The following is a 21,435-nucleotide window of genomic DNA, read 5'->3' on the forward strand; positions in this document are numbered from 1 at the left end:
TCAATAAAGCAGACATGATCTCTGCCTTTGTTTGGCAAATTAACCAAAAGGGGCCAAGATAAATTAAAAGACAAACTGAAAATTGAGCATAGCAGTAACACCTGTAATCTTAGCACATGGGAATTGGAGGCAGGAGGACCAGAAGTTCAAAATCACCCTTGAATACCTACTAAATTTGAGTCTAGCTTAAGCTCCACGTGACCCTGTCTTTAAAAACAAAAAAACCCCACAGCCAAGCATGGTGCAGGAGCCTTTAATCCCAACACTCAGGAGGCAGAGGCAGGAGGGTCTTTCTGCCTCCTGCACGATGGAGAGATAAATTATTTCTCCATCCATGAAACGAGTCAAATTCAAACCAGATTAGATTATATTAAATGTAGGTTTATTGGGCTCTCTGGAACGTTCAATGGCCCCAAGGATTGAGGCCAGGGAAGTCACCAAGAGGACACAGGGTGGGGAAGAGAAAGAGGAAAAAGGGCAAAAGGGTGAGCAGGGAAAGAAGAGAATGAGGAGAGAGAGAGAGAGAGAGAAAGAGAGAGAGAACAAGAGAACAAAAAATGCCAGGATTATCTAGAAAAGAGCCTCTTGGGGAAGGAAGGGCAGGCCAGCCCCCAAGCTGGAAAGTTCAGGGTTGGGGGTGGGGTAAACCAGGTAGGGACTGAGGGATGCTGGGAGTACCTGGAGGGCAGGTCTGCTTTGATCTGTAAAATATGCATCTCAGGTCCTCGTCCCCAGGGCCAAAACCAAGCAGAGCTCTGGGTTGGAGGCCAGCCTGATCTACAGAGCAAATTCCAATACAGGCAAGGCTGCACAGGACCAAAAAAGGAAGAAAGGGGAAAAAAAAAACCTGCAAGGAAAGAGGACAGATCCTACATAGTGGCACCTCACATGTGGAGGCTACATGGGAGGACAAGTTTTAAAAACTTGTACAGTCTTCAGGATGCCCTAGGTGCCAGTCTGTGGCACTGCATAAACTGGGCACAATGGTGCCCACCTACAATCCTAGCACTCAGAACCTGGAGGGAAAAGAATTGGAAATTCAAGGCGATTCTCCTCCACACAGCGATGTCGAGGCTGGCTGGGTTTCTGTCAGACCCTGTGTTGGGGTTCTGTCTAAGCTCCACCCCACACCTACCTGGCAATAGCTAGGTATGCCCCGCCCCAGAGATCTGGCCCACTATAAGAGGGGCTACTTGCCCCTCCTCTCCCTCTTTGCTCTCCGCTCTCCCACACTCTCACCTCTCTGCCCCTGGGGCTCTCCTCCCCCCCTCCATGTGGTCATGGCCGGCCTCCACTCCACTTCTCTACTCTCTCTCTCTCTCCCTCTCCCTCTCCCTCTTTCTCTCTGCCTCTCTCTACCACTAACTCCCATCCCCTACTCTGAATAAACTCTATTCTGTACTATACCTGTGTGTGTGTGGTCCCTCAGGGGCAGAGGAGCCCAGGCAAGGGCCCGCCTGGACAACTTCCCCCACGCCACCTAGCCACACCCACCTAACCCCCTATACTCTCCCAGTTTAAGCCCTTAAGCCCTGTTCTCACAGGACATCTGAGCACACTGTGAACCCTGATTTGTGTTAATCACTGGAAAAAACTGTCTGTGATGTGGCCTTAGCACATAGTTTTAATCCCTGTGGCTAGATAGAATACACACACACACACACATATCCACCCTTCTTGCATGCATACCTTATATCCCAAACAATGAATGTAAAATTAGTTCATAGAAGGAAGCAGCCAAGGTCAAAAGTGATGCCCAGCTGAAAGGCAGACTACGAGGTCAAAGTTATCAAAAGAGTCAGATTTGACAGAATAGGATCTTCCCAACTAACGGGAAGAGAGAGGAAAGGGAAGCTACTTAAGAGGCAGTATAAAGAGAGGAAAAAGGGAGGCGGGGTTACTGGGACAGTTGTACAGAGACAGGCTGTAGAGAGAACCAGCTAGACACTGGTGAAGACAGAACAAGCCAGAGAATGAGAAGGAGCCAGAAGATTCAAACAGATTGACAGACATAGTTTGAGGTCAAACAGAGCAATTCAGGAGAAGCCCAGAGAAGCCAGATTGAATCGGTTAGACTGGAAAGGAGTTTGAGCTACAATAGTTGAATTGAACCAGACAATCAGAGATCAGAAAGAAATAGAGGAGTGAGGTTATTCAGCAGCAAGTCTCAGAGGCTGAGAACATTCTAGGCCCAGATAAGATTGTACTGGGGCTTGAAGTCTAGATTTTTCAGACAGAGGCTGTAAGCCTCCCAGATGACAATTACATCAGAATTGATGGCCTCAGGCTGGAATAAATGCCTAGGTGTCACATTAAGAGTCTCCTGCAGTAATCTAGGCTAGAGGCAGTGGGTTAAAGGTCACGGCAGAAAAGCAAGAAGGATTCAAGACCTGGGTGGTACTAAAGTAAGCAGGATGTACAGTGGATTTCATTTGGGAAGGGAAAGGAAGGACTGATATATATAATGATCAACATGCCCAGTCTTGTGTGTTGCAGGACTTGTGACAAAAGGAAGATTAGGTGGCATTCAGTGCCAAAACCAAAAAGGGTTATTTTGACATGTTAAGTTCTAGATCCACATGGGGAGACAACATCTAATTAGTACATTATTTTGGTTTGGTTTTTTTTTTTTTTTTTTTTTCTGAGACAGGATTTCTCTGTATAGCCCTGGCTGTCCTGGAACTCACTCTGTAGACCTGGCTGGCCTCGAACTCAGAAATCTGCCTGCCTCTGCCTCCCAGAGTGCTGGGATTACAGGAGTGCGCCACCACTGCCCGGCAGGTTTTTGTTTTTTGTTTTTTTTTAAAGATCTTATTTATTTTACATGGGTATGAGGGTTTTGCTTGCCTGTCTGTAGGTCCATCATGAGTGTGCCTGGTCCCTAAGGCGGCCATCAGAGGATATTGGATCCCCTAGCACTAGAGTGACAGTAATCTGTGAACCTCCACATGGGTTCTGGGAATAGAGCCTGGGTCCTCGGTTAGAGCAACAAGCACTCTGAGCCATCCGCCAGCTTCTCTCTAGGTGGGTTCTTTGTACCACCTAGAAGTGTGAAATGAAGACAGAAGGGGTTATTTTTGCTTTTTGCAGTGCTCTGGACCAAAGCACTGGTTTTACGCACTGGAGTCATACTTTCAACCCCATTAGTACATCTCTAGCCAGGAAAATAGTTGTGTGTGTGTGTGTGTGTGTGTATGTGTGTGTATGTGTGTATGTGTCTGTCTATATGTATGTGTTGTGTGTTGAGGCAGGATCTCCAGGCGCAAACACTCTATATACTCAGATGGCCTCTAATTCCCCTGACTCTACCTCCTGGTCACTTTGCTCAGTTTATGTGGTGCTGGGACTTAAACCCAGGGGTTGATGCCTGCTAGGCAAGCTCTCTATCACTGAGATACATCCTCAGGCTTTGTTTTTAATGTGTATGGTTTATTTTTGCTTTTGTTTTCCTGCATGTATTCATGTCACACCACATGTTTGCCTGGTGCCTTTGGAGGCCAGAGGAGAGGGTTGGTTCACCTGAACTCACAGGCATTTGTGAGCCAATATGTAGGTGCTAGGAGTCAAACCCAGTGAAGGGGCTTAAAAGAGAGAATTGGGAGTTAAGGGAGTGTGTCATGGCGGTGTGGGGGAACGGGATGCCCAGGCAGGCCCTTGCCCCAGCACCTCTTCCCACTGAGGGACCACACACACACAGACATGGTATAGAATAGAGTTTATTCAGGGTAGAGGTTGGGAGTTAGTGGTAGAGAAAGGCAGAGGGAGAGAGAGAGAGAGAGAGAGAGAGAGAGAGAGAGAGAGAGAATAGAGAAGTGGAGGCTGGCCATGACCACCATGTGGAGAGAGGGGAGAGAGGAGGAGAGCCCCAGAGGGAGGGGCAGAGTGATGAGAGAGAGAGAGGAGGGGCAAGTAGCCCCTTTTATAGTGGGCCAGGCCTATGGGGCGGGCATACCTGGCTGTTGCCAGGTAAGTGTGGGGTGGAGCTTAGACAGAATACCAACACCCAGGCCCTTGGCAAGAGCAACCTAACCTGCTGAGCATCTCTCTAAACCCAAAAAGATAGATGTTTAAGGGGATTGTGAATATGTATGTGGAATTTAGTGTTCCGAGCCTAACTAGGTATGACCTTGGAAGAAGAACGATCCTTGTTGAGACAAAGGAAGCTCAAGCAGTTAGGAGCCTAGCTACTGTGGAGAGCCACACAGAGAAGCCTTGAGAGGCGACACAGAGAGGGCAGTTGGCAGTCCAGGAGCTCTCAGAAGAAGAAAGCTCAGGTTAGATCAGAGTGCAGGAGAAAAGCAAGAGACACCAGTCAAGGGAGTTCATAGCTGCTTGGAGGCTAACCTGGGAGCGGAGCGAATGCTTCCAGTTTGGTGAACACAGTACTGAGAAGCTGAGGCTGGTGAGTCCCAAGACCAGCCTGGGGCCACACAAGAAGATCCTGTCTCAGAAAAAAAAGGGGGGGGGAGTATGGCCTGGTGTTGCAAACTTGTAACCACTAGCCACCACAGAGGCTGGGGCAGGAGGATTGCTCCTGGGCCAGCGGAGTGGTGGCACACTACCACCCAGCTTAATACCAGCACACTAGAAGCTAATACAGGGAGCTGTTTGGGAGATCTAGGCAAGACATGGCAACAGACAGTTCAGGCCACTCTGGGCAACCCAACAAGACTCTCTTTCTGTATTGGCTGGTTTTGTGTGTCAACTTGACCCAAGCTGGAGTTATCACAGAGAAAGGAGCTTCAGGTGAGGAGATGCCCCCATGAGATCCAGCTGTAAGACATTTTCTCAATTAGTGATCAAGGGGGGGCAGGGCCCATTGTGGGAGGTGCCATCCCTGGGCTGGTAGTCTTGGGTTCTATAAGAGAGCAAGCTGAGCAAGCCAGGGGAAGCAAGCCAGTAAGTAACATCCCTCTATGGCTTCTGCATCAGCTCCTGCTTCCTGACCTGCTTGAGTTCCAGTCCTGACTTCCTTTGGTGATGAACAGCAATGTGGAAGTGTAAGCTGAATAAACCCTTCCCCCCCCCCATTTGCTTCTTGGTCATGATGTTTGTGTAGGAATAGAAACCCTGACTAAAACAGTCTCAAAATAAAAGATTAAACAGACACCCACTAATCAGGAGATGGAGGCACTTGGATCCCTGTAAACTGGACACCAGCCTTGACTGCCTAGCAAGTTGCTGGTGCAGAACAGACACTCCAACTATAGAGGGGGTCAGCCACACCTAATATCCTATCTGCCACCTTCCTTAATCTATTAAGTTCAGAACTCTCCCTCTAAAGTGGATAAAAGTATGGGATTCTCAGTGCTCTGTTGGGTGCTTTTAGATCTCCTACCTCCTCCTTACCCCCACCCCCCAGGCTCTGGAGCCCAGGGTCCTGGACATTACCAAAGGAGATTTTGCCTAAATTCCATCTCAATGGATCTCTCTACTAAACCTGAGGAACATCTTAATTACTTAAAGCCCAAAGTCATCCAGGACTACATCCCAATTTCCAAGCCAGCCGGAACTCTAAACTACACAAGAACAAGGCCCCGTGGTGTGCAGACAGACTCAGCTACCAAGCCCTGTGCTTCCAGTGATCCAGCAGCACAATCTTTGTGAAAAAACTGAGGCGCCCAGCACTGTGTTGGAGCTGAAGCCATCACTGGGGCACCCTCAAGTGGCCATGGAAGAAGCAGCGCCTGTACAAGGACAATTCGCTCTTCAAAACCTGGCTGAATGTGGCATCAGTCAAACAGCATGGATCTATACTACACCCCGAAATAAACCTGATGCTTCAAGAATTCAGAGCCCTGAGGGTTTAGCCCCCCTGGCCAAGCCTCTGTGAGATCGCTCAGTGAATGAACAAAAGGCCCTAGACCGCTGGGCGGTGGTGGCACACGTCTTTAATCCCAGCACTTGGGAGGCAGAGGCAGGCGGATTTCTGAGTTCAAGGCCAGCCTGGTCTACAGAGTGAGTTCCAGGACAGCCAGGGCTACACAGAGAAACCCTGTCTCAGGGGTGGGGGGGGGGAACAAAACAAAAAAAATGGACCCCGGGATGAGAGGAGAGAACCAACTGCAAATTGTCCTGACCTGTGGCGATTCCCACCCCCCATGCTGTCTTAAATTTAGGTTTAAAAACTTTGTGTGTGAGCAGGGCGGTGGTGGCACACCACCTGTCTCAAAAAAGCAAATCCAAAAATCCAAAAAAAAAAAAAAAAAAACCGAAAAACAAAAAACTGTGTGTGTGTGGTGTGTTTGCTGCCTCTGTCTCTGTGTGGACCCAGCCACTCCTGGCCATATCCTCTTAAGAAAGGCTCTTATTCTCCCTTCCTTTTAGGCTCTGGCTTTCCTCCAGCTGAGAGTTTGGCCCAACTGTCTCTCAAAGGTACATTGTAAGATGGATGCCGGCTGGCCCGAGGGCCAACAAGTTCTCCCTAGGCAGCCTAGGGAGAAGGGAGGATTCAGAAGCTGGACCAGCCTGTCAGGCAAGTGACAGTAGGTATCATTCCCCCCAGGTGACACTTTCCCTTCCTCCATCTTCCCAATGGAGGGCCAAAGGCCAGGCACCTTAACTCTGTTATGAGCCTCCATCGCTGCCCCCAGATCCCATGTGACCTCTTGGACCTGTGATCAGGGATCAAAGACCCCTCCTTTGCCAAAGTCTACAGACTGTGCAGAACTTAAGAGCCCTTGCCTAGCATGCATAAAGCCCTAGGGTGAATCCCCAGGTCTGCTTGCCCTCCAGATGTAAAAATGAAGCTGGCAGGTTGAGTGTTCCTCTGACATATGTGAAGCCCTGGACCATCCTTAGCAACACACACACACACAGAGGACTGGGGGGTGGCACCTGGCTTCTGGAGCTGTAAATTCTCATTCCACAAATGCAGCAATAAAGGGTTTCTCTGTGTGGCCCTGGATGGTCTGGAACTCAGTTTGTAGACCAGGCTGGCTCAAACTCAGACATCCATCTGCCTCTGCTAGAACTAAAGCTCTATGGTCAGCACTGCACAGCCAATAAAACTTTTTAAAATGTTTTTTTCAATTAAAAAAAAATTGAAGCTGGGCGGTGGTGGCGCACGCCTGTAATCCCAGCACTCTGGAAGGCAGAGGCAGGCGGATCTCTGAGTTCGAAGCCAGCCTGGTCTACAGAGTGAGTTCCAGAACAGCCAGGGCTACACAGAGAAACCCTGTCTCAAAAAACAAAAACAAATAAACAAACAAAAAAAGAACTGGAGTTACAGTACTGCCTGCTACATGTACTGGGAACTGCACCCAGGTCCTCTGCAAGAGCAGTCAGTGCTCTTTACTGCTGAGCCATCTCTCCAGCTCCTGAAAACATTTGAATACATTTACATGTGAGTGTGTGTGTGTGTGTGTGTCTGTCTGTCTGTCTTTGTGCGCGAGCACGCGAGCGTGTGTGGACATCTTGTTTTCAAGCACACATGCATGCTACAGCTTGTGTGAACATCAGGAGACAACTTGAAGGGACTGGTCATCAGATCACTGTGTGGGTCATGTGGATCTAACTCAGGCTGGCGCCAAGAGCCCTTACCCACGGAGCCATCTCCCAGGCCCAAATTTAATATAATCCCCAAGATTCACCCATATCAGAAAACCCGCCACTCTTTATCAGTGAATACTATTCCACAGTGGATATACTCTATTTAGTTTATCTGTTGCACATGGGAGCTGTTTCCACGTGTCTTCGTTCACTTAATGCTGCTACAACATCTAAGACTGAGTGGTTTATAGAGAACAGAAATCTGTTAAATCAAAGATGAAGGCGTTGGCAGCTTTCAATGTCCAATGAGGGCAGCACCCATTAATGCTGTATTCGTCACACAGTGGAAGGTCAGAGGGCACCAGAAAGTTGAAGCCTCTTCATAAGGATCCTTAATTCAGGGGAAGAGAAGAGAGTCCTCAGGTGGTCTCTTCACAGTGCCCATCCTAACACTACTTCCAGGAGATTGAACATGCTTGGCTTTTGGAAGGGACACCTTTGACAACATCACCACCTTGTGGTGATTGTGAGTAACGCGGCTATGAATGTTACATTTAAATCTGAAAAACCTTTCAATTTTATTTACTTATTGTTTGTTTGAGACATATCTGTCTATAGAACTCTGACAGGCCTGAAGCATGCTATGTAGACCAGGCTTGCCTCAAACACAAAAATCTTTTTGTCTCTGCCTCTTGAGTGTGAGCTACCACATCCAGACTTTAGTTTTTGAAAATACAAATGATTCTTAGATTTGTGGGTCTTCCTTGTGCGAGGATCATTCAAATCTTCTCTGTATCACTTCGCTCTTTCTGGAGTAGAATTTCTCTAAGTAGCTAAGGTTGGCCTTGGACTTGCAATCCTCCTGCCTCAGCTCCCTTAAGTACTAAGAATGCTGTGTTGGACCTAGTTTGTGTGTCCTTTTTTTGGGGGGGGTACATTTAATTGATTGATTAATTAATTAATTAATTAATTAAGTATTTATTTGTTTATTTATTGAGGCAGGAGCTCTTGAGCGTCTCAGAACTCACTATATAGACCAGGCTGGCCTTGAACTCACAGAGATCCTCTTGCTTCTGCCTCCTGAGTGCTAGGATTAAGTTGTGTACCACTACACCCAGCTGAATTTATTTTCTTTATGATTAGTGTGTCTGGGTGGATGGTGGCATCTGTACGGAGGCCAGAGGACAACCTCAGAAGCCTGTTCCCCCAATCCACTTTAAGTTCTGGGGATCAAACCCAGGTTGCTGAGCCTGCAGGGAGGCTCTTTACCCACTGAACTGTCTTGCTGGCCCCTATGCGTACAGTGCTGTGGAATGTCAGACTGATTTCCATGGCAGTGGCAGCCTTCCTATATCCCCACTAACATCCTCCATCCCCACCAACATCCTGCATCCCCACTAACGTGCCTCTTTACAATTATGTCTCTTTCCCCCCACCCCCGATAATATTCACTAGCTGTGGATAGCCCTGGATTTGTATTTTGATGCTAATTCCACTCCTCAGAGGGGCTGCGGCTGCAGATGAGGAGTTGCCTTGTGAACCTTCTTCCCACCTTAACTTTTCAATTAAAGGCTTGAGCCAATGATTGGGAAGGAAGTGGGAGGAGCTGAGAGTCTAGGGGAGGAGCGACTGGGATAAACATGAGGGGGCGGAGCTACGGGTCATCAACGGAGAGGCGGGAGAGAGAGAAGCTGGTGGTCTGGAGAAACCGCAAGTTTTATGGGATGATATAGATTGGATAGAATAGTGTAGTGGGAGATCTGCCCAATCTAGGCTTGTAGCTTGTTTTGTTAACTGATTGAGTTGAGCTTTCTTTTACTAGGGAATTGGGTTGGAAACAAAGTAGCAACATTCACTTTATTGTGAAGTGGTTTAACATTGTGATTTTATTTACATTCACCTAAAAGTCATTTGATATAGGCATCTTCTTGTGTGTTTATTGTGTGTAAGTTGGCATTTGAGTAACTTCTTTGAAGAAATCGTAACTGAGCTCCTTTGCCCAATTTTTATTAATTAATTTTTTAGTTTCCTTCTTCTTCTTCTTCTTCTTCTTCTTCTTCTTCTTCTTCTTCTTCTTCTTCTCCTTCTCCTCCTCTTCCTCCTCCTCCTGCTCCTCCTCCTCCGCCTCCTCCTCCTCCTCCTTCTTTTCTTTCTTTCTTTTTTTTTTTTAAGACAGGATGTTTTAGTTTGGGATTTATTTGTTTTATTGCTGTGAAGAGACACCATGGCCAAGACAACTCTTATAAAGTATAACATTTAATTGGGGCTGGCTCACAGTTTCAGAGGTTTGGTCAATATCCTCATCGCAGGAAGCATGGCAGTGGGCAGGCAGGCACGGTGCTGGAGGAGCCAAGGGTTTTACATCTTAATCTGAAGACAACCAGGAGAGACTCTTCCTGAGTTGGAGCTTGAGCACAGGAGCCCCCCCCCCCCACACACACACACACACAGCCGTCACATCTCTTCCAACCAGGCCACATTTTCCATGGGCCAACCATATTGAAACTACCACACAGGGTCTTTGTATATAGCCCTAGTTGTTCTAGAGCTGTCTATGTCTCTGTATAGACTCCAGACTCACAGAGATCCCCCTGTGTCTACCTCTACTTCCATTTCCTGAGTGCTGGGATTAAAGGGCTGCACCGCAGCCCCGCTGCTTGGTTGGTTTTCACTGTTGGATTCTCTTTCACAGAGTCTAGAGGAGGGGTGTGCTAGACTTTGAGGATTCAAAATCTGTGCCTTTTCTAGTGTTTCTGTCTCTGTCTCTGCCTCGCGTCTGTGCATCGAGGTGTGTGCTCTACCACCATGTCTGCCTACCTGCTGCCGTGCTCCCCACATGATGGCCAAGGACTCACCCTCTGAAACTGCAAGCTCTCAGTAAACTCCTTCATCTATAAATGCCTTTGTTCATTTTTGAGAAGAGTCTGTCCCTGAAACTGGAGCCCAATGGTCGTCCAGAGTGGCTGGGCACCGAGTCCCTGGAGCCTTCTTGTCTCTGTCCCAGCAACCCCAGTGCCAGACTCCAGCTGTGACACCACATCCAGCTTCCCACATGGGCGTAAATGAATTATGCTTGATATAAATATAAACAATGAATTAATCAGGCAGCTGTATTTCTTTACCTTATGCTATCCTCCAGTGACCACACAGGGACAATAAGACTTACTCGAAACTGTACCCCAATAGCTGAGCAGAGCAGTTATTGATCTGCCTTTACCTCCTATGGTAATCTGGCTACCGCCCCGCCCCGCCCTGCCTCGCCCCATGATTTTTGCATATTATTATTATTGATCTGACTCTTCGGACCCCTTCTTTTTTTTTTTTTTATTTTGGATTTGGTTTTTTCAAGACAAGGTTTCTCTGTGTAGCCCTGGCTGTCCTGGAACTCACTCTGTAGACCAGGCTGGCCTCGAACTCAGAAATCCGCCTGCCTCTGCCTCTGCTGGGATTACAGGCGTGCGCCACCACTGCCCAGCGGGACCCCTTCTTCAAGGCTCCAATTCCTCCATCCTGCAGCTGATCTGAATCTCCTTCTTCTTCTTCCTCAGGTTGGTGCAAGTCCTGCCCTCTTCTCCCTACCATTGGCTGATCAGCATTTATTGACAAAGCAGAGAATAAATGGTAAGAACTGATATACAAACTTGAGACGGGAGAGTCTTAAATATTCGTTTTATTTATTTATTTATGTACTCATTATATACACTATACACTGTAGCTTCTTCAGACACTCTAGAAGAGGGAATCAGATCTCATTACAGATGGTTGTGAGCCACCATATGGTTGCTGGGATTTGAACTCAGGACCTTTAGAAGAACAGTCAGTGCTCTTAACCGCTGAGCCATCTCTCCAGCCCTGAGACAGGAGATTCTTGGTATAAGCATTTCAGTGCCATGTCTGGATTGAAACAAGGTATGAGGTCAGAGAAATCAGCATTTGAATAACACAAGGGTAACCTTTACACAGTATATAAAAACATGCTTATACATGAGTACTGAGGATCTGAACTCGCGTCCTCACACTTGCGGAACATGTACTTTGCTAACTGAGCTGTCTCCCTGCCTCCCATTCCCATATATTTAAGCAAATGCCTAAGTCCAAACCCAAACTAAGCTAGACTGAGGTTTGTTTTTATTTGTTTGTTGTCTGAGATAGAATCTTACTATGAATTACAGGCTGGCCTGAATTTACTGTGCAGCCCATACTATCCTCAAACTCTCAGCAATCCTCCTGTCTCAGCTTTCTTAGTGTTGGGATTAGGGACAAGTACCACACATTTGACTCCAACTAAGTATAGCTACCTCTCAGACCAAGACCCCAGCATCTGGTTTCACTGGTAAGCATCTCGACACCTCAAGCCTAACCAGGAGCCGTGTTATATAGTTTTGTCATGAACTCCATTAAGCCTGTGATAATGGGGACTGAAGCAGCCTCCACGCTGGAGTTTGACCTAACTGATCCTATGTGGCTCTGGTTTCCCCGGCAACAGTCCACTGGAGTGAGTTAACACTATCCCAAGGCGCAGGCAGCTTTGGGATTGCAGCTTCCAGAAAGCATCCAGCTACACCTTTCTACCCCGGGTCTGCTTCCCAGGGAAGCTAGGCTGATATTTAGCAGGGCAGGGTTTGAGGCCTGTGAAAAGCAACTTGAAGGGAAATCAGGACCTCACAGCTGGTGGCAGGGATGGGCACAGCCTCGGCCCGCCAGTGGGAGTCCCAGTTGTTGACTCATTTACTAATGGAGAAGATTATATCAAAAAAGTCAGCTCCAGGACAAGGTTCTAAGAGATAGACTCCCAGAGGACTCTAAATAGACTGTCTCCACCATCTCCCATCACCAAGTCCAGGTTTTAGTAGGGAAGGAACAGGACCCTGAGGCCAGGGATTAAGACTGTTGGTGTGGACAAACCTAAGTCTCTCACAGACTCCTGGTTTCCAGGGGGGTGGAGGCAGCTCCTCCCCTATAGCCAGGGAAAAGCGGTTTGCTCCTACCCAGGAGTACACAACAGTCATGTGCAAAGCGGGGTCATCTCTCTCTCTCTCTCTCTCTCTCTCTCTCTCTCCCTCTCTCCAAATCTATTCTGCCACATAACTGGGTCCCTAGCGACTGGTGAGTGGAGCAGGCTAAGAGAGGCCCCAGGAAAGCACCCTGCACGTTAGAGGGCTTGGATGAGGTAGCTTACGATTCTAGGGGCTTGCACATGACAGTGAGAGTGACCCGCGCTGTCAGGATTCCTGGTAAGACTGACAGGGACTGCATCCGCAAAGACTACTCATCGGTGATTCAGGATTTAACATTCTTGCAGATGCCTAGAGCTGGCCTCTCACTTTCCAAAGCTGGGCAAGAGAAACCTATCTGGACAGAGAAACCCTGTCTCGAAAAACCAAATCCAAAAAAACAAAACAAAACAAAACAACAAAAAAACCCACCAAAAAACAAAACAACAGCAACAACAACAAAAAACCCTAGATACAAAACAATGGAGTAGCTCTGTTGTTTGTTTGTGTTTGTTTTTGTTTCTCATGTTTTGGTTTTTGTTGTTGTGTTTGTTTGTTTGTTTATTTGTTTGTTTGAGACAGGGTTTCTCTGTGTAGCTCTGGCTGTCCTGGAACTCACTCTGTAGACCAGGCTGGCCTTGAACTCACAGAGATCCACCTGCCTCTGCCTCCCAAGTGCTCAAGTTAAAGGTATGTGACCCCACAGCTGGCAGAAGACAATTATTTTTTAATTTATTTTGTTTTGAATGGTGTGTGTGTGTGTGGAGGGAGCATATGCCTGTGTGAGTGTGTAGGTCTTTACAGAGGGCAGAGGAACTTGTCAGATCCCCTGGGGGTAGAGTAAGAGAGCGACATGCAGTCGTGAGCCACTTGATATGGGTGCTGGGAACTGAACTTGGGTTCTGTGCAAGAGTAGCGTTCTCAACCTCTCAGCCATCGTTCCAGCCCAGGAGACAGAATTTTTACGTGTAGAAATATCTCTCCTAAGTTTTATCGGGTGGCCGGGAAGGTGCCAATTATGAGTGGTACCCAAGTCAAGAGAGGGCTGCCCAAGAGGTTCAGATCGCAAGGCAGGCCAATTAGATTGGATTATAAGAGCCTGTGGGTAGGAGTTTTCTCTGGGTCTCTGTAGGAGGCAAAGATTCTGTAAGAAGTCTCTGACAGCCTCAGTAGGAAATCCTCTGTAAGGACTCCTGGGACTCTAGAGTTCAGCCGCAGTCACTGTGGTTCATTTGGACAAAGGGGCCTGATGTGCCACCGGGCCCCAGAAGTGACTAAGATTCACGAGAGATAATCTCATGGAAATATATAATAAGATCCAGAGTGATAGCTCAGTGGATAAAAGTAGTTTCCACATGGGCTGGAGAGATGGCTTAGCAGTTATAAGCACCAGTATAGTTACATGCCAGACAGATACGCATCCAAGCTCGATAGCACCAGACAGCACCGCAGCATTCCAGTGTTTGATGGAAGCGGTGTGCCCACAGCTAGGCCAGCAGGATCCAGAAGCTGTAAGATTAAATGCCAGGAGGCTCAGGCTCGCGAGCAGCTGTGTGGGCTTGACAGCTCACCTTTGACCTGCCCCGATGGCTACAAGGAGGGCTTTTGGCAACCCACTGATAACGGTGGGTAAGAGCTGAATCCACTTCCCAAGTCAGATGGCCTCGAATCACTCTATTACAGACTGTGAGAGTCCCTCCGGGCATGTAACCACGGCAGGTATACGTCTCCATCCTCTGCATTGGAGACAGGGGGATGGGAGTAAGCTCCAGCTCCTACCAGCAACATGGTCTTGGCTATTTGGTCAAGAGCACGGAATGACCAGGACTGGAAGGCAGGGCAAATGTAACCTGGGTTACACAGACACGAACCCACAGAGGGGGTACAAAGCATGAGGCCCCCTGTTGCACATGAATGCCGACCAGAGACCACGTGCAGAGGAGGTACCCAGCCAGTTCCCACCTATGCATGTCAGCCAGCCTTTACATTCCAACCCCCTGCCTTTGCAGTAGACTTTGGAAGAGTATCCATGGAGACAGTGATGGGGTTTTGAATGGGCTGAGTGGATTAGGCTCTCTTATGGAGACTGAACTAGCAACTGCCAATAAAAGACCAGCCTTCCAGCACAAGAGACAATGTGGCCATCATGCTCCTAGACAACAGCCAGCCACCTGGCGGCAGGGTGGCTACATCAAACCCTTTCTGCTCTGAGGTCAGGAATAATTCTGATTTTCAGCAAGTGATCTGTTTGCCAAAAAAGATTACCCATAGTGCTTCTGCAAGTAGCACCACCCAAAGCCGTTCAGGAATGCTCTGTCTGGACCAGAGTGATAGCTCAGCGGATAAAGGTATTTGCCACATGGGCTAGAGAGATGGGTCGGCGGTTAAGAGCACTGACTGCTCTTCCAGAGGTCCTGAGTTCAATTCCCAGCAACCACAGGGTGGCTCACAACCCTCTGTAACAGGATCCCATGTCCTCAGAGCAAAAGCGTACTCATATTCATAACGTAAATAAATAAATATTTAACAAAAGGTATTTTCCACCAAGCCTGATAATCTCAGTGTTCAGGAAATGGTGGCCAGAGAAGAAGGTCAAGGTTATCCTCAGCTACGAAAGGAGTTCAAGGCCAGCCTGGCGTGCACGAGACTTTGTCTTACTGAATATATAAGTAAACCAATAAATAATGTTTCATCCATTCTTCATTCATTCATTAAGGCCAGGGACCCATTTCAGGCTGGATATATATATCTATGTCTAAGTCAAAAATGTATGACTTTTCATTCTTTTTTTGTTTGGTTTGGTTTTGGTTTTGGGTTTTTTTGGTATTTCGAGACAGGGTTTCTCTGTGTAGCCCTGGCTGTCCTGGCTGTGTAGACCAGGCTGGCCTTGAACTCAGAAATCCACCTGCCTCTGCCTCCCAAGTGCTGGGATTACAGGCGTGCGCCACCACACCTGGCTGTTTTTGTTTTTTTTTTTTTTTTTTGTTGTTGTTGTTTTGTTTTTTGTGTTTGTTTTTTGTTTTGTTTTGCCAGGCTGGCCTCGAACTCAGAAATCTGCCTGCCTCTGCCTCCCAAGTGCTGGGATTAAAGGCATGCACCACCACTGCCCAGCTATGACTTTGCATTCTTACCATACACCTGGCAAAGTAGCTAGCCTAAGAGAACAATGGAAGAAAGTGACTTCATTCCCCAAATTTTACAAGGTTTAGAAACAGTCTATGGGGGCTGGAGAGATGGTTCAGTGGTTAAGAGCACTGGCTGCTCTTCCAGAGGTCCTGAGTTCAATTCCTATCAACCACATGATGGCTCACAACCATCTGTAATGGGATCTGGTGCCTTCTTCTGGTGTGTCTGAAGGCAGCAACACACATAAAACAAAACAAAACAACAACAACAAAAAAGGAACAGCCTCTGCTACTTCATAAGACTTGGGATTGGAAAGGCCTCACATACACAGTGCTCTGTGCTCCGTGCAGGTCCTGTCGTGCAGCAAGGGCTCAGTAAACACTTTTAGTGTTAATTGGGTTGGGTTTTAAAAGATCTTTGTGCCCTAAGGGAAGCTGGTGGTCAGCTCCACTAAGCCCAATAGGGCGGTGGCTCCCACGGTGGCGTGACAGGCTTTGAATACTCTTGGCTGTTCCCAAGGTCCCCGGCTTGAATTACAATCTTCTGCCAGCAGGCAGGCACAGATGCTGGAAGACAGGAGACCAAAAAACTCTGCATCGTGCAGGAAATGGAAACTCTGATGGGGATTGGCTGCCTGGGGCAGGGTGGAGGGGATCCAACATGATTATAAAAAGCCAGCCTTCAGCCAGCCAGAGAGGAGCTCTCTAGCTGCAGCTCCAATCTATCAGCAGGCTCCGGGCAGGAACTCGGCCTTTCTTCTCTCCTCCAAGGTAAAACCAGGAGGCAGGAAGTGTGGGTGCAAAGCTGCCCCCTCCTCTGCCCCGCGCCTGCCTGAGAGCCTGAATGCGTGGGTATTAAGGAGGCAGAATCATCCTCCTCGGGTTCCTTTCATGCCCCTGGGCTGTGACTAATATGAAGGTAGGGCGTTCAGCAGGCAGACTGGGAAGCTGTGAGAGCCACACAATCTAGCTAAGACTTGTCCTGTCAGCTGTCTGTGCCCTTAACCCTGCTTCACAGCTCCTCTATAAAATGGAAAAGGCCTGTTAACATGGCTCAGCCAGTTAGGGTGATTGCTGCGAAGCCTGAGGACATGAGTTCGGATACCCAGAGCGCACACAGTAGGAAAGGAACCTTAGGGCTGCGAACTGGCCTTTAACTTACATATATGTGCCGTAGCACAAGTTCCCTTTCAGACCAGCAAATAAACAAAGTCAACAAATAAACAATTTTAAGGGCGATTAAGCCACCTTTCCTAAGGTCTGTGATAGTGAGTTCACCTTTGAGGACAGGCGAAGCTGTTTGATATTGTCCCAGCAAATGTGGGCTTGAGCACGCACCAGTCACTTGTGGGTTTAAACTCTGACTTGTCATCATAAGGGCCGTGAAGCCTTGGGACCACTAAAGATTTATTATTTATTATATGTAAGTACACTGTAGCTGTCTTTACCAGACACACCAGAAGAGGGCGTCAGATCTCGTTACGGATGGTTGTGAGCCACCATGTGGTTGCTAGGAATTGAACCTCAGTCCTCTGCAAGATGCTCTTAACCACTGAGCTATCTCTCTAGCCGCCATTATTTATTAATGCTATTACTACTACTACTAAGACCATTGTTGTTATATTATTAATTAATTAATTAATTAATTATTAGGTCTCACTTTGTAGTCCACGTTGGCCTGGAACTCACTAAGTTGTTCTGGAATCCTCCTTCCTCAGTCTCCTAAGTGTAGCGATGGCAGGCGTGAACCACCAAACCCTGCTAACAGACATCTATTACTGGACACATTCTACCTGAAAGTATGACCACCAGGTAGGGGCAGAGCTTGCAGAGAGGACACGGACTTGGCGCGGATCCCGAAACAGGGTTATAGTCTCAGTTTACCAGAACATCCCGCTCCCCAGCTTCGCCCTCAATCCATCATCAAATCGGAAGGAGAAACAACAGGGTCTGACGGCCACGGGTGTTCATTTTGGGACTCAGGGGCAAGGTCCGTGAAAGGCGCCACCGTGCGGCAAGAGGAGGAATGGTTCTTATACTATCTACTTGGAGTAGATAAGCGGTAAGTAAGGATTCTGAGGGATGTGGCAGATTGCAGGTCAAAGAAGGCCGGTTCCAGACAGGCTAGGGTCTCGCGATGAGACGCAGGTGGGGGATAGAGCTTCGTGATCCTTATCATAGAGGCTCAGGCATATTTCTGCAATGGTGTGGAGGGCGGGGATCATTACGTACAAGAGAAGGCAGAGTTAACCAGGGTCCCTGTCCTTTTGTGAGATGTTCCAACATCATAGGGTCCAACCTCCTCGCTCTAGACACAAAGTAGGTGACGCCCCGCCCCGTCCACCTTTTCTTCCAACATTCATATTTTTGGCTTTGTTAGCTCCCCTTCAGGCAGAAAAGAAAACTCAGGGAGCCCAGAGGACAGTGCTTTGGGGTCCTGGCCATCTGGGGTACATGGAAGCAGAGAGTAGGACCCTGCTTATGTAAGTTCCTACCTTCTGTGACACCCCAGTTCGGGTCCTCGGTTAGGACTCACAGGCATCAGCCTTGCAGCTTGGCTTTGCTTGAGTTTTTACTCAGTGCCAGGGTCCGCGTTCACACCCCCAGCGAGTATCCTTTGGAAGCTCTGCCTCTAAGCCACTTAAACTAGGTCCCTCTGCTGAAGTCACACCAAGCCTCTAGTGTCCTCGGTCTGTCAGGGGTGACCATTCTCAGCTCAGCTGGGCACAGCAGCCCACACCTACAACCCTAGCACGCGCTTGGAAGCAGAAGCAAGCGGGTCTCTGAGTTCAAGGCCAGCCTTATCTACATAGTGGGCTCCAGGCCAGCCAGAGCAGCATAGCGAGACACCGTCTCAAAACAAAGAGGCTGAAAGGAAAGATGGAGATGTCTTGGCTGAAGATTGGATTAGGCTGTGACAAGAGGAAATGCTGCTGTTCTTTTGAACTCTCCAGCACATGCAGAGGAGGTCTCCACTGCAGCAGCAACCTTCTCTATCTGTCATTATTAGGAACATGGCATTAGGGCTGGGACATAGCTCGGAGGTTTGCCCAGCATGTGGGGCTCCATGATGGGGAGGTCCGGTGATGGCAGTGACTGTGGCAGTGTCGGAAGTGGTGACCTTGACGGTGGCTGCGGTGGTGGTGGCAGCAGTGGCAGTGGCAGCAGCAACGGTAATGGTAATGGCAACGGTGCAGAGCATTTTTTTTTTTTTTTTACTGCAGGCATGAAGCCAAGCAACCCCTGTTTTTGTCTGAATCATCTCTTACACCGTCTCTGATTTGGAATGGAAACAGGGAGGAAAGGAGATTCGCTTCACAGAAGCCCCTCCCTAAGCCTTGGCTTCTCCATTGGAAAGTCAGAAGCTTCCATCTGACCATTGGTTCTCAGACATTTGGCTTCCCAGGCCCTGTTCTAGGGTCCCCGGGGGACCAGTCTGCGCCAGCGGCATCCTCTGGGGCTACACTATCTCCTAGCACCTTACAAACAAGGGGCGGTGACAGGAACGACAAAAAGCTAGAGGCTCCCAAGAACTTGTCCTCGCCCTCCTCCCGCTTCCGGCTGGAGCCTAGAACTTTCTCTATCTCTCTCCCCAGTGACCTAGATGAGAAAACACTGTGTGCTGTGAATCACCCAGGCAAGGAGAAGCTTGGAAGACCTGGTCCGGCCGCCTCAGCCACACGCCCCCTCCCTCATTTCCCCTCAAGTCAACCGCAGCTCCCGGAAGAAAACCAGCTGATTTTGTTTCTGGCTCAGAGCACGAGCTGTTCTCTGCCTGGAGTGTCCCCCTAAAGCTCAGCTACCTACAGAAACCCTCCCTTTCTGTTCTGAGATAAAGCCTCCTCTGAGCTTCCTCCTCAGCAATGTCCTCCTTCTGTTAGACTGGCGTGCTCCTGTCCAGGGTCTGTAGGTGAGGAGCGGAGCTCAGGGACTCTGTGCTGATACAAGTTTCTGGTTACTCACTCTCTGCTTAGGCAGAGGTGGCTAAGCAAGGACTCCAGTCTCTGAAGAAACATTTTGGTGAGGCCATCAGATGGAGAATACAAACTGCCGAGTGTGTGTGGTGTTTGTGTGTGTGTGTGTGTGTGTGTGTGTGTGTGTGTTAGCACAACAAGTTACTTTGTGAAGGCTTGTCAAGAGCTGCAGGGACAGAGGACAAGGAGCCCACACACCTGATTGGTAATTGGAGAGAAAGCACTTCCCAAGCTATGTTGGGTGGATTTAATGTTTGCGTGTGTTGGGGTGGAGTAGGGCATGTTCAGGGACATCCCAGTGGCCAGACCAAGGCAGAAAAGGGTCAAACAGACCTGATAAATCAAACAGCAACAGTACAGGCATGGTCATATATGCCTGTAATCTCAGTACGTGGAAGGCTGAGGCAGGAGGACCCAGAGTTCAAGGGTCAGGCCAGCCTGAATTTCATATCAATCAAGACTGTCTCAAAAATAATCAGAGGTGTGTGTGTGTCTCTCTCTCTCTCTGTGAGTGTTGGGAGGGCAATTCCAACCCTGAAGAGTTAGAACCATGTTATGGATTTCATCCGACTGGGCACACCACCGAGTGGGCTTCCCAAGTCTGCTGGGGAGGCTCGAACTCCCAGAAGAGGTCTATCTGTGTCTTATAGACACTGCTTCCCAAAGAATTATGGTTTCGGCTGTCTGGAGCCCTGGGGCAGCCCCGGTGAGGAGGGATTGAAGGCAGCTGCTGCCCTTCAGTCTCCTCTACCTCACTGCTTTCCTGAGTCACAGCCTCCTCCCATCCTGCTTGCTCCGGCTTTGGTTTCAGAGCCACCTCTGCAGATGGCAGTTGTTTGCCACCACTGGCTTGTCCCCAGAGAAACATGTCTGGTAGACACACACATAAGGCAGAGACACAGAACAGAAAGGCTTGAGCAGGAAGCGCTCGGTAAGTGTCAGCGGCCGCTGCGGTAACCAATGGAACAACAGAGGAGCCACTTGGGAATTAGGGCATCTAAGTGTGGAGCCAGGCATGGCTCCCAGGGGCTCAGAGTCCTTCCTTTCTTCCAAAGATTAGCATCTGATTAGGGCTACTCCGACCTGGGGCGCCCCCTATCCATGTATTCCCTTGGACATCATCAAAGAAAGATGGACAGCTCTACTCCCACAAGTCTATTTAAAAAACAAAAACAAAAACAAAATTTTAACGAATAATTTCCAAAAAAGATCCATATGTTTGTTTGTTTATTTATTTATTTTGTTTATTTGTTTTTTCGAGACAGGGTTTCTCTGTGTAGCCCTGGCTGTCCTGGAACTCACTCTGTAGACCAGGCTGGCCTCGAACTCAGAAATCTGCCTGCCTCTGCTTCCCCAAGTACTGGGATTAAAGGTGTGCACCACTGCCTGGTATTTATTATTTTTATTTTATGCATATGGGAGGAGTTTTTTTTTTTTTTTTTTTTTTGCCTGCGTGTGTGCCCGTGCACTGTGTGTGTATGTCTACTGACCAAGGAGACCAGAAGAGGGCATCTGATCCCCCTGGAACTGGAGTTGCTGATAGCTCTCTGTAAGCTTCCTATGGGTGCTGGGAACCGGCCCCAGGTCCTCTGAAAGCACAGCAGGTACTCTTACTCCCCGAGGCATCTCTCCAACCCCTTAATTAATTAGTGTTTGAGATAAAGTCATGCTATGTATCCCAGGCTAGTCACAAACTCATGATGATCCTCCTGCCTCAGCCTCCTGAGTATTGGGTTGCTGGACTATCTCCTCAGGATTCTGACTCCCAGCCCCCAGCAATCCCTCAGACTGAACTACCTGAAGATGGCCTCATAGTATTTTCCCAGAATGCAGCTTAATTCTTCACCCCCG

The 21,435-nt window shown here is 48.4% G+C and overlaps 1 protein-coding gene and 1 pseudogene across 1 annotated transcript; one reads left to right on the top strand and one right to left on the bottom strand.

Moving 5' to 3' along the window:
- Positions 1 to 406: 406 nt before the first annotated feature.
- LOC127680378 (uncharacterized) lies at positions 407 to 19,463 on the top strand. The gene is made up of 3 exons (XM_052175851.1): positions 407 to 485; positions 17,423 to 17,672; positions 18,835 to 19,463. Exons 1-3 carry the CDS (start codon positions 407 to 409, stop codon positions 19,400 to 19,402), a joined length of 897 nt encoding a protein of 298 aa, XP_052031811.1. The 3' UTR covers positions 19,403 to 19,463.
- On the bottom strand, positions 8,219 to 8,319 carry LOC127681864 (uncharacterized; annotated as a pseudogene).
- Positions 19,464 to 21,435: the final 1,972 nt, after the last annotated feature.

Source organism: Apodemus sylvaticus, chromosome 3 (assembly GCF_947179515.1).
Source record: "Apodemus sylvaticus chromosome 3, mApoSyl1.1, whole genome shotgun sequence".
Lineage (NCBI taxonomy): Eukaryota > Metazoa > Chordata > Mammalia > Rodentia > Muridae > Apodemus > Apodemus sylvaticus.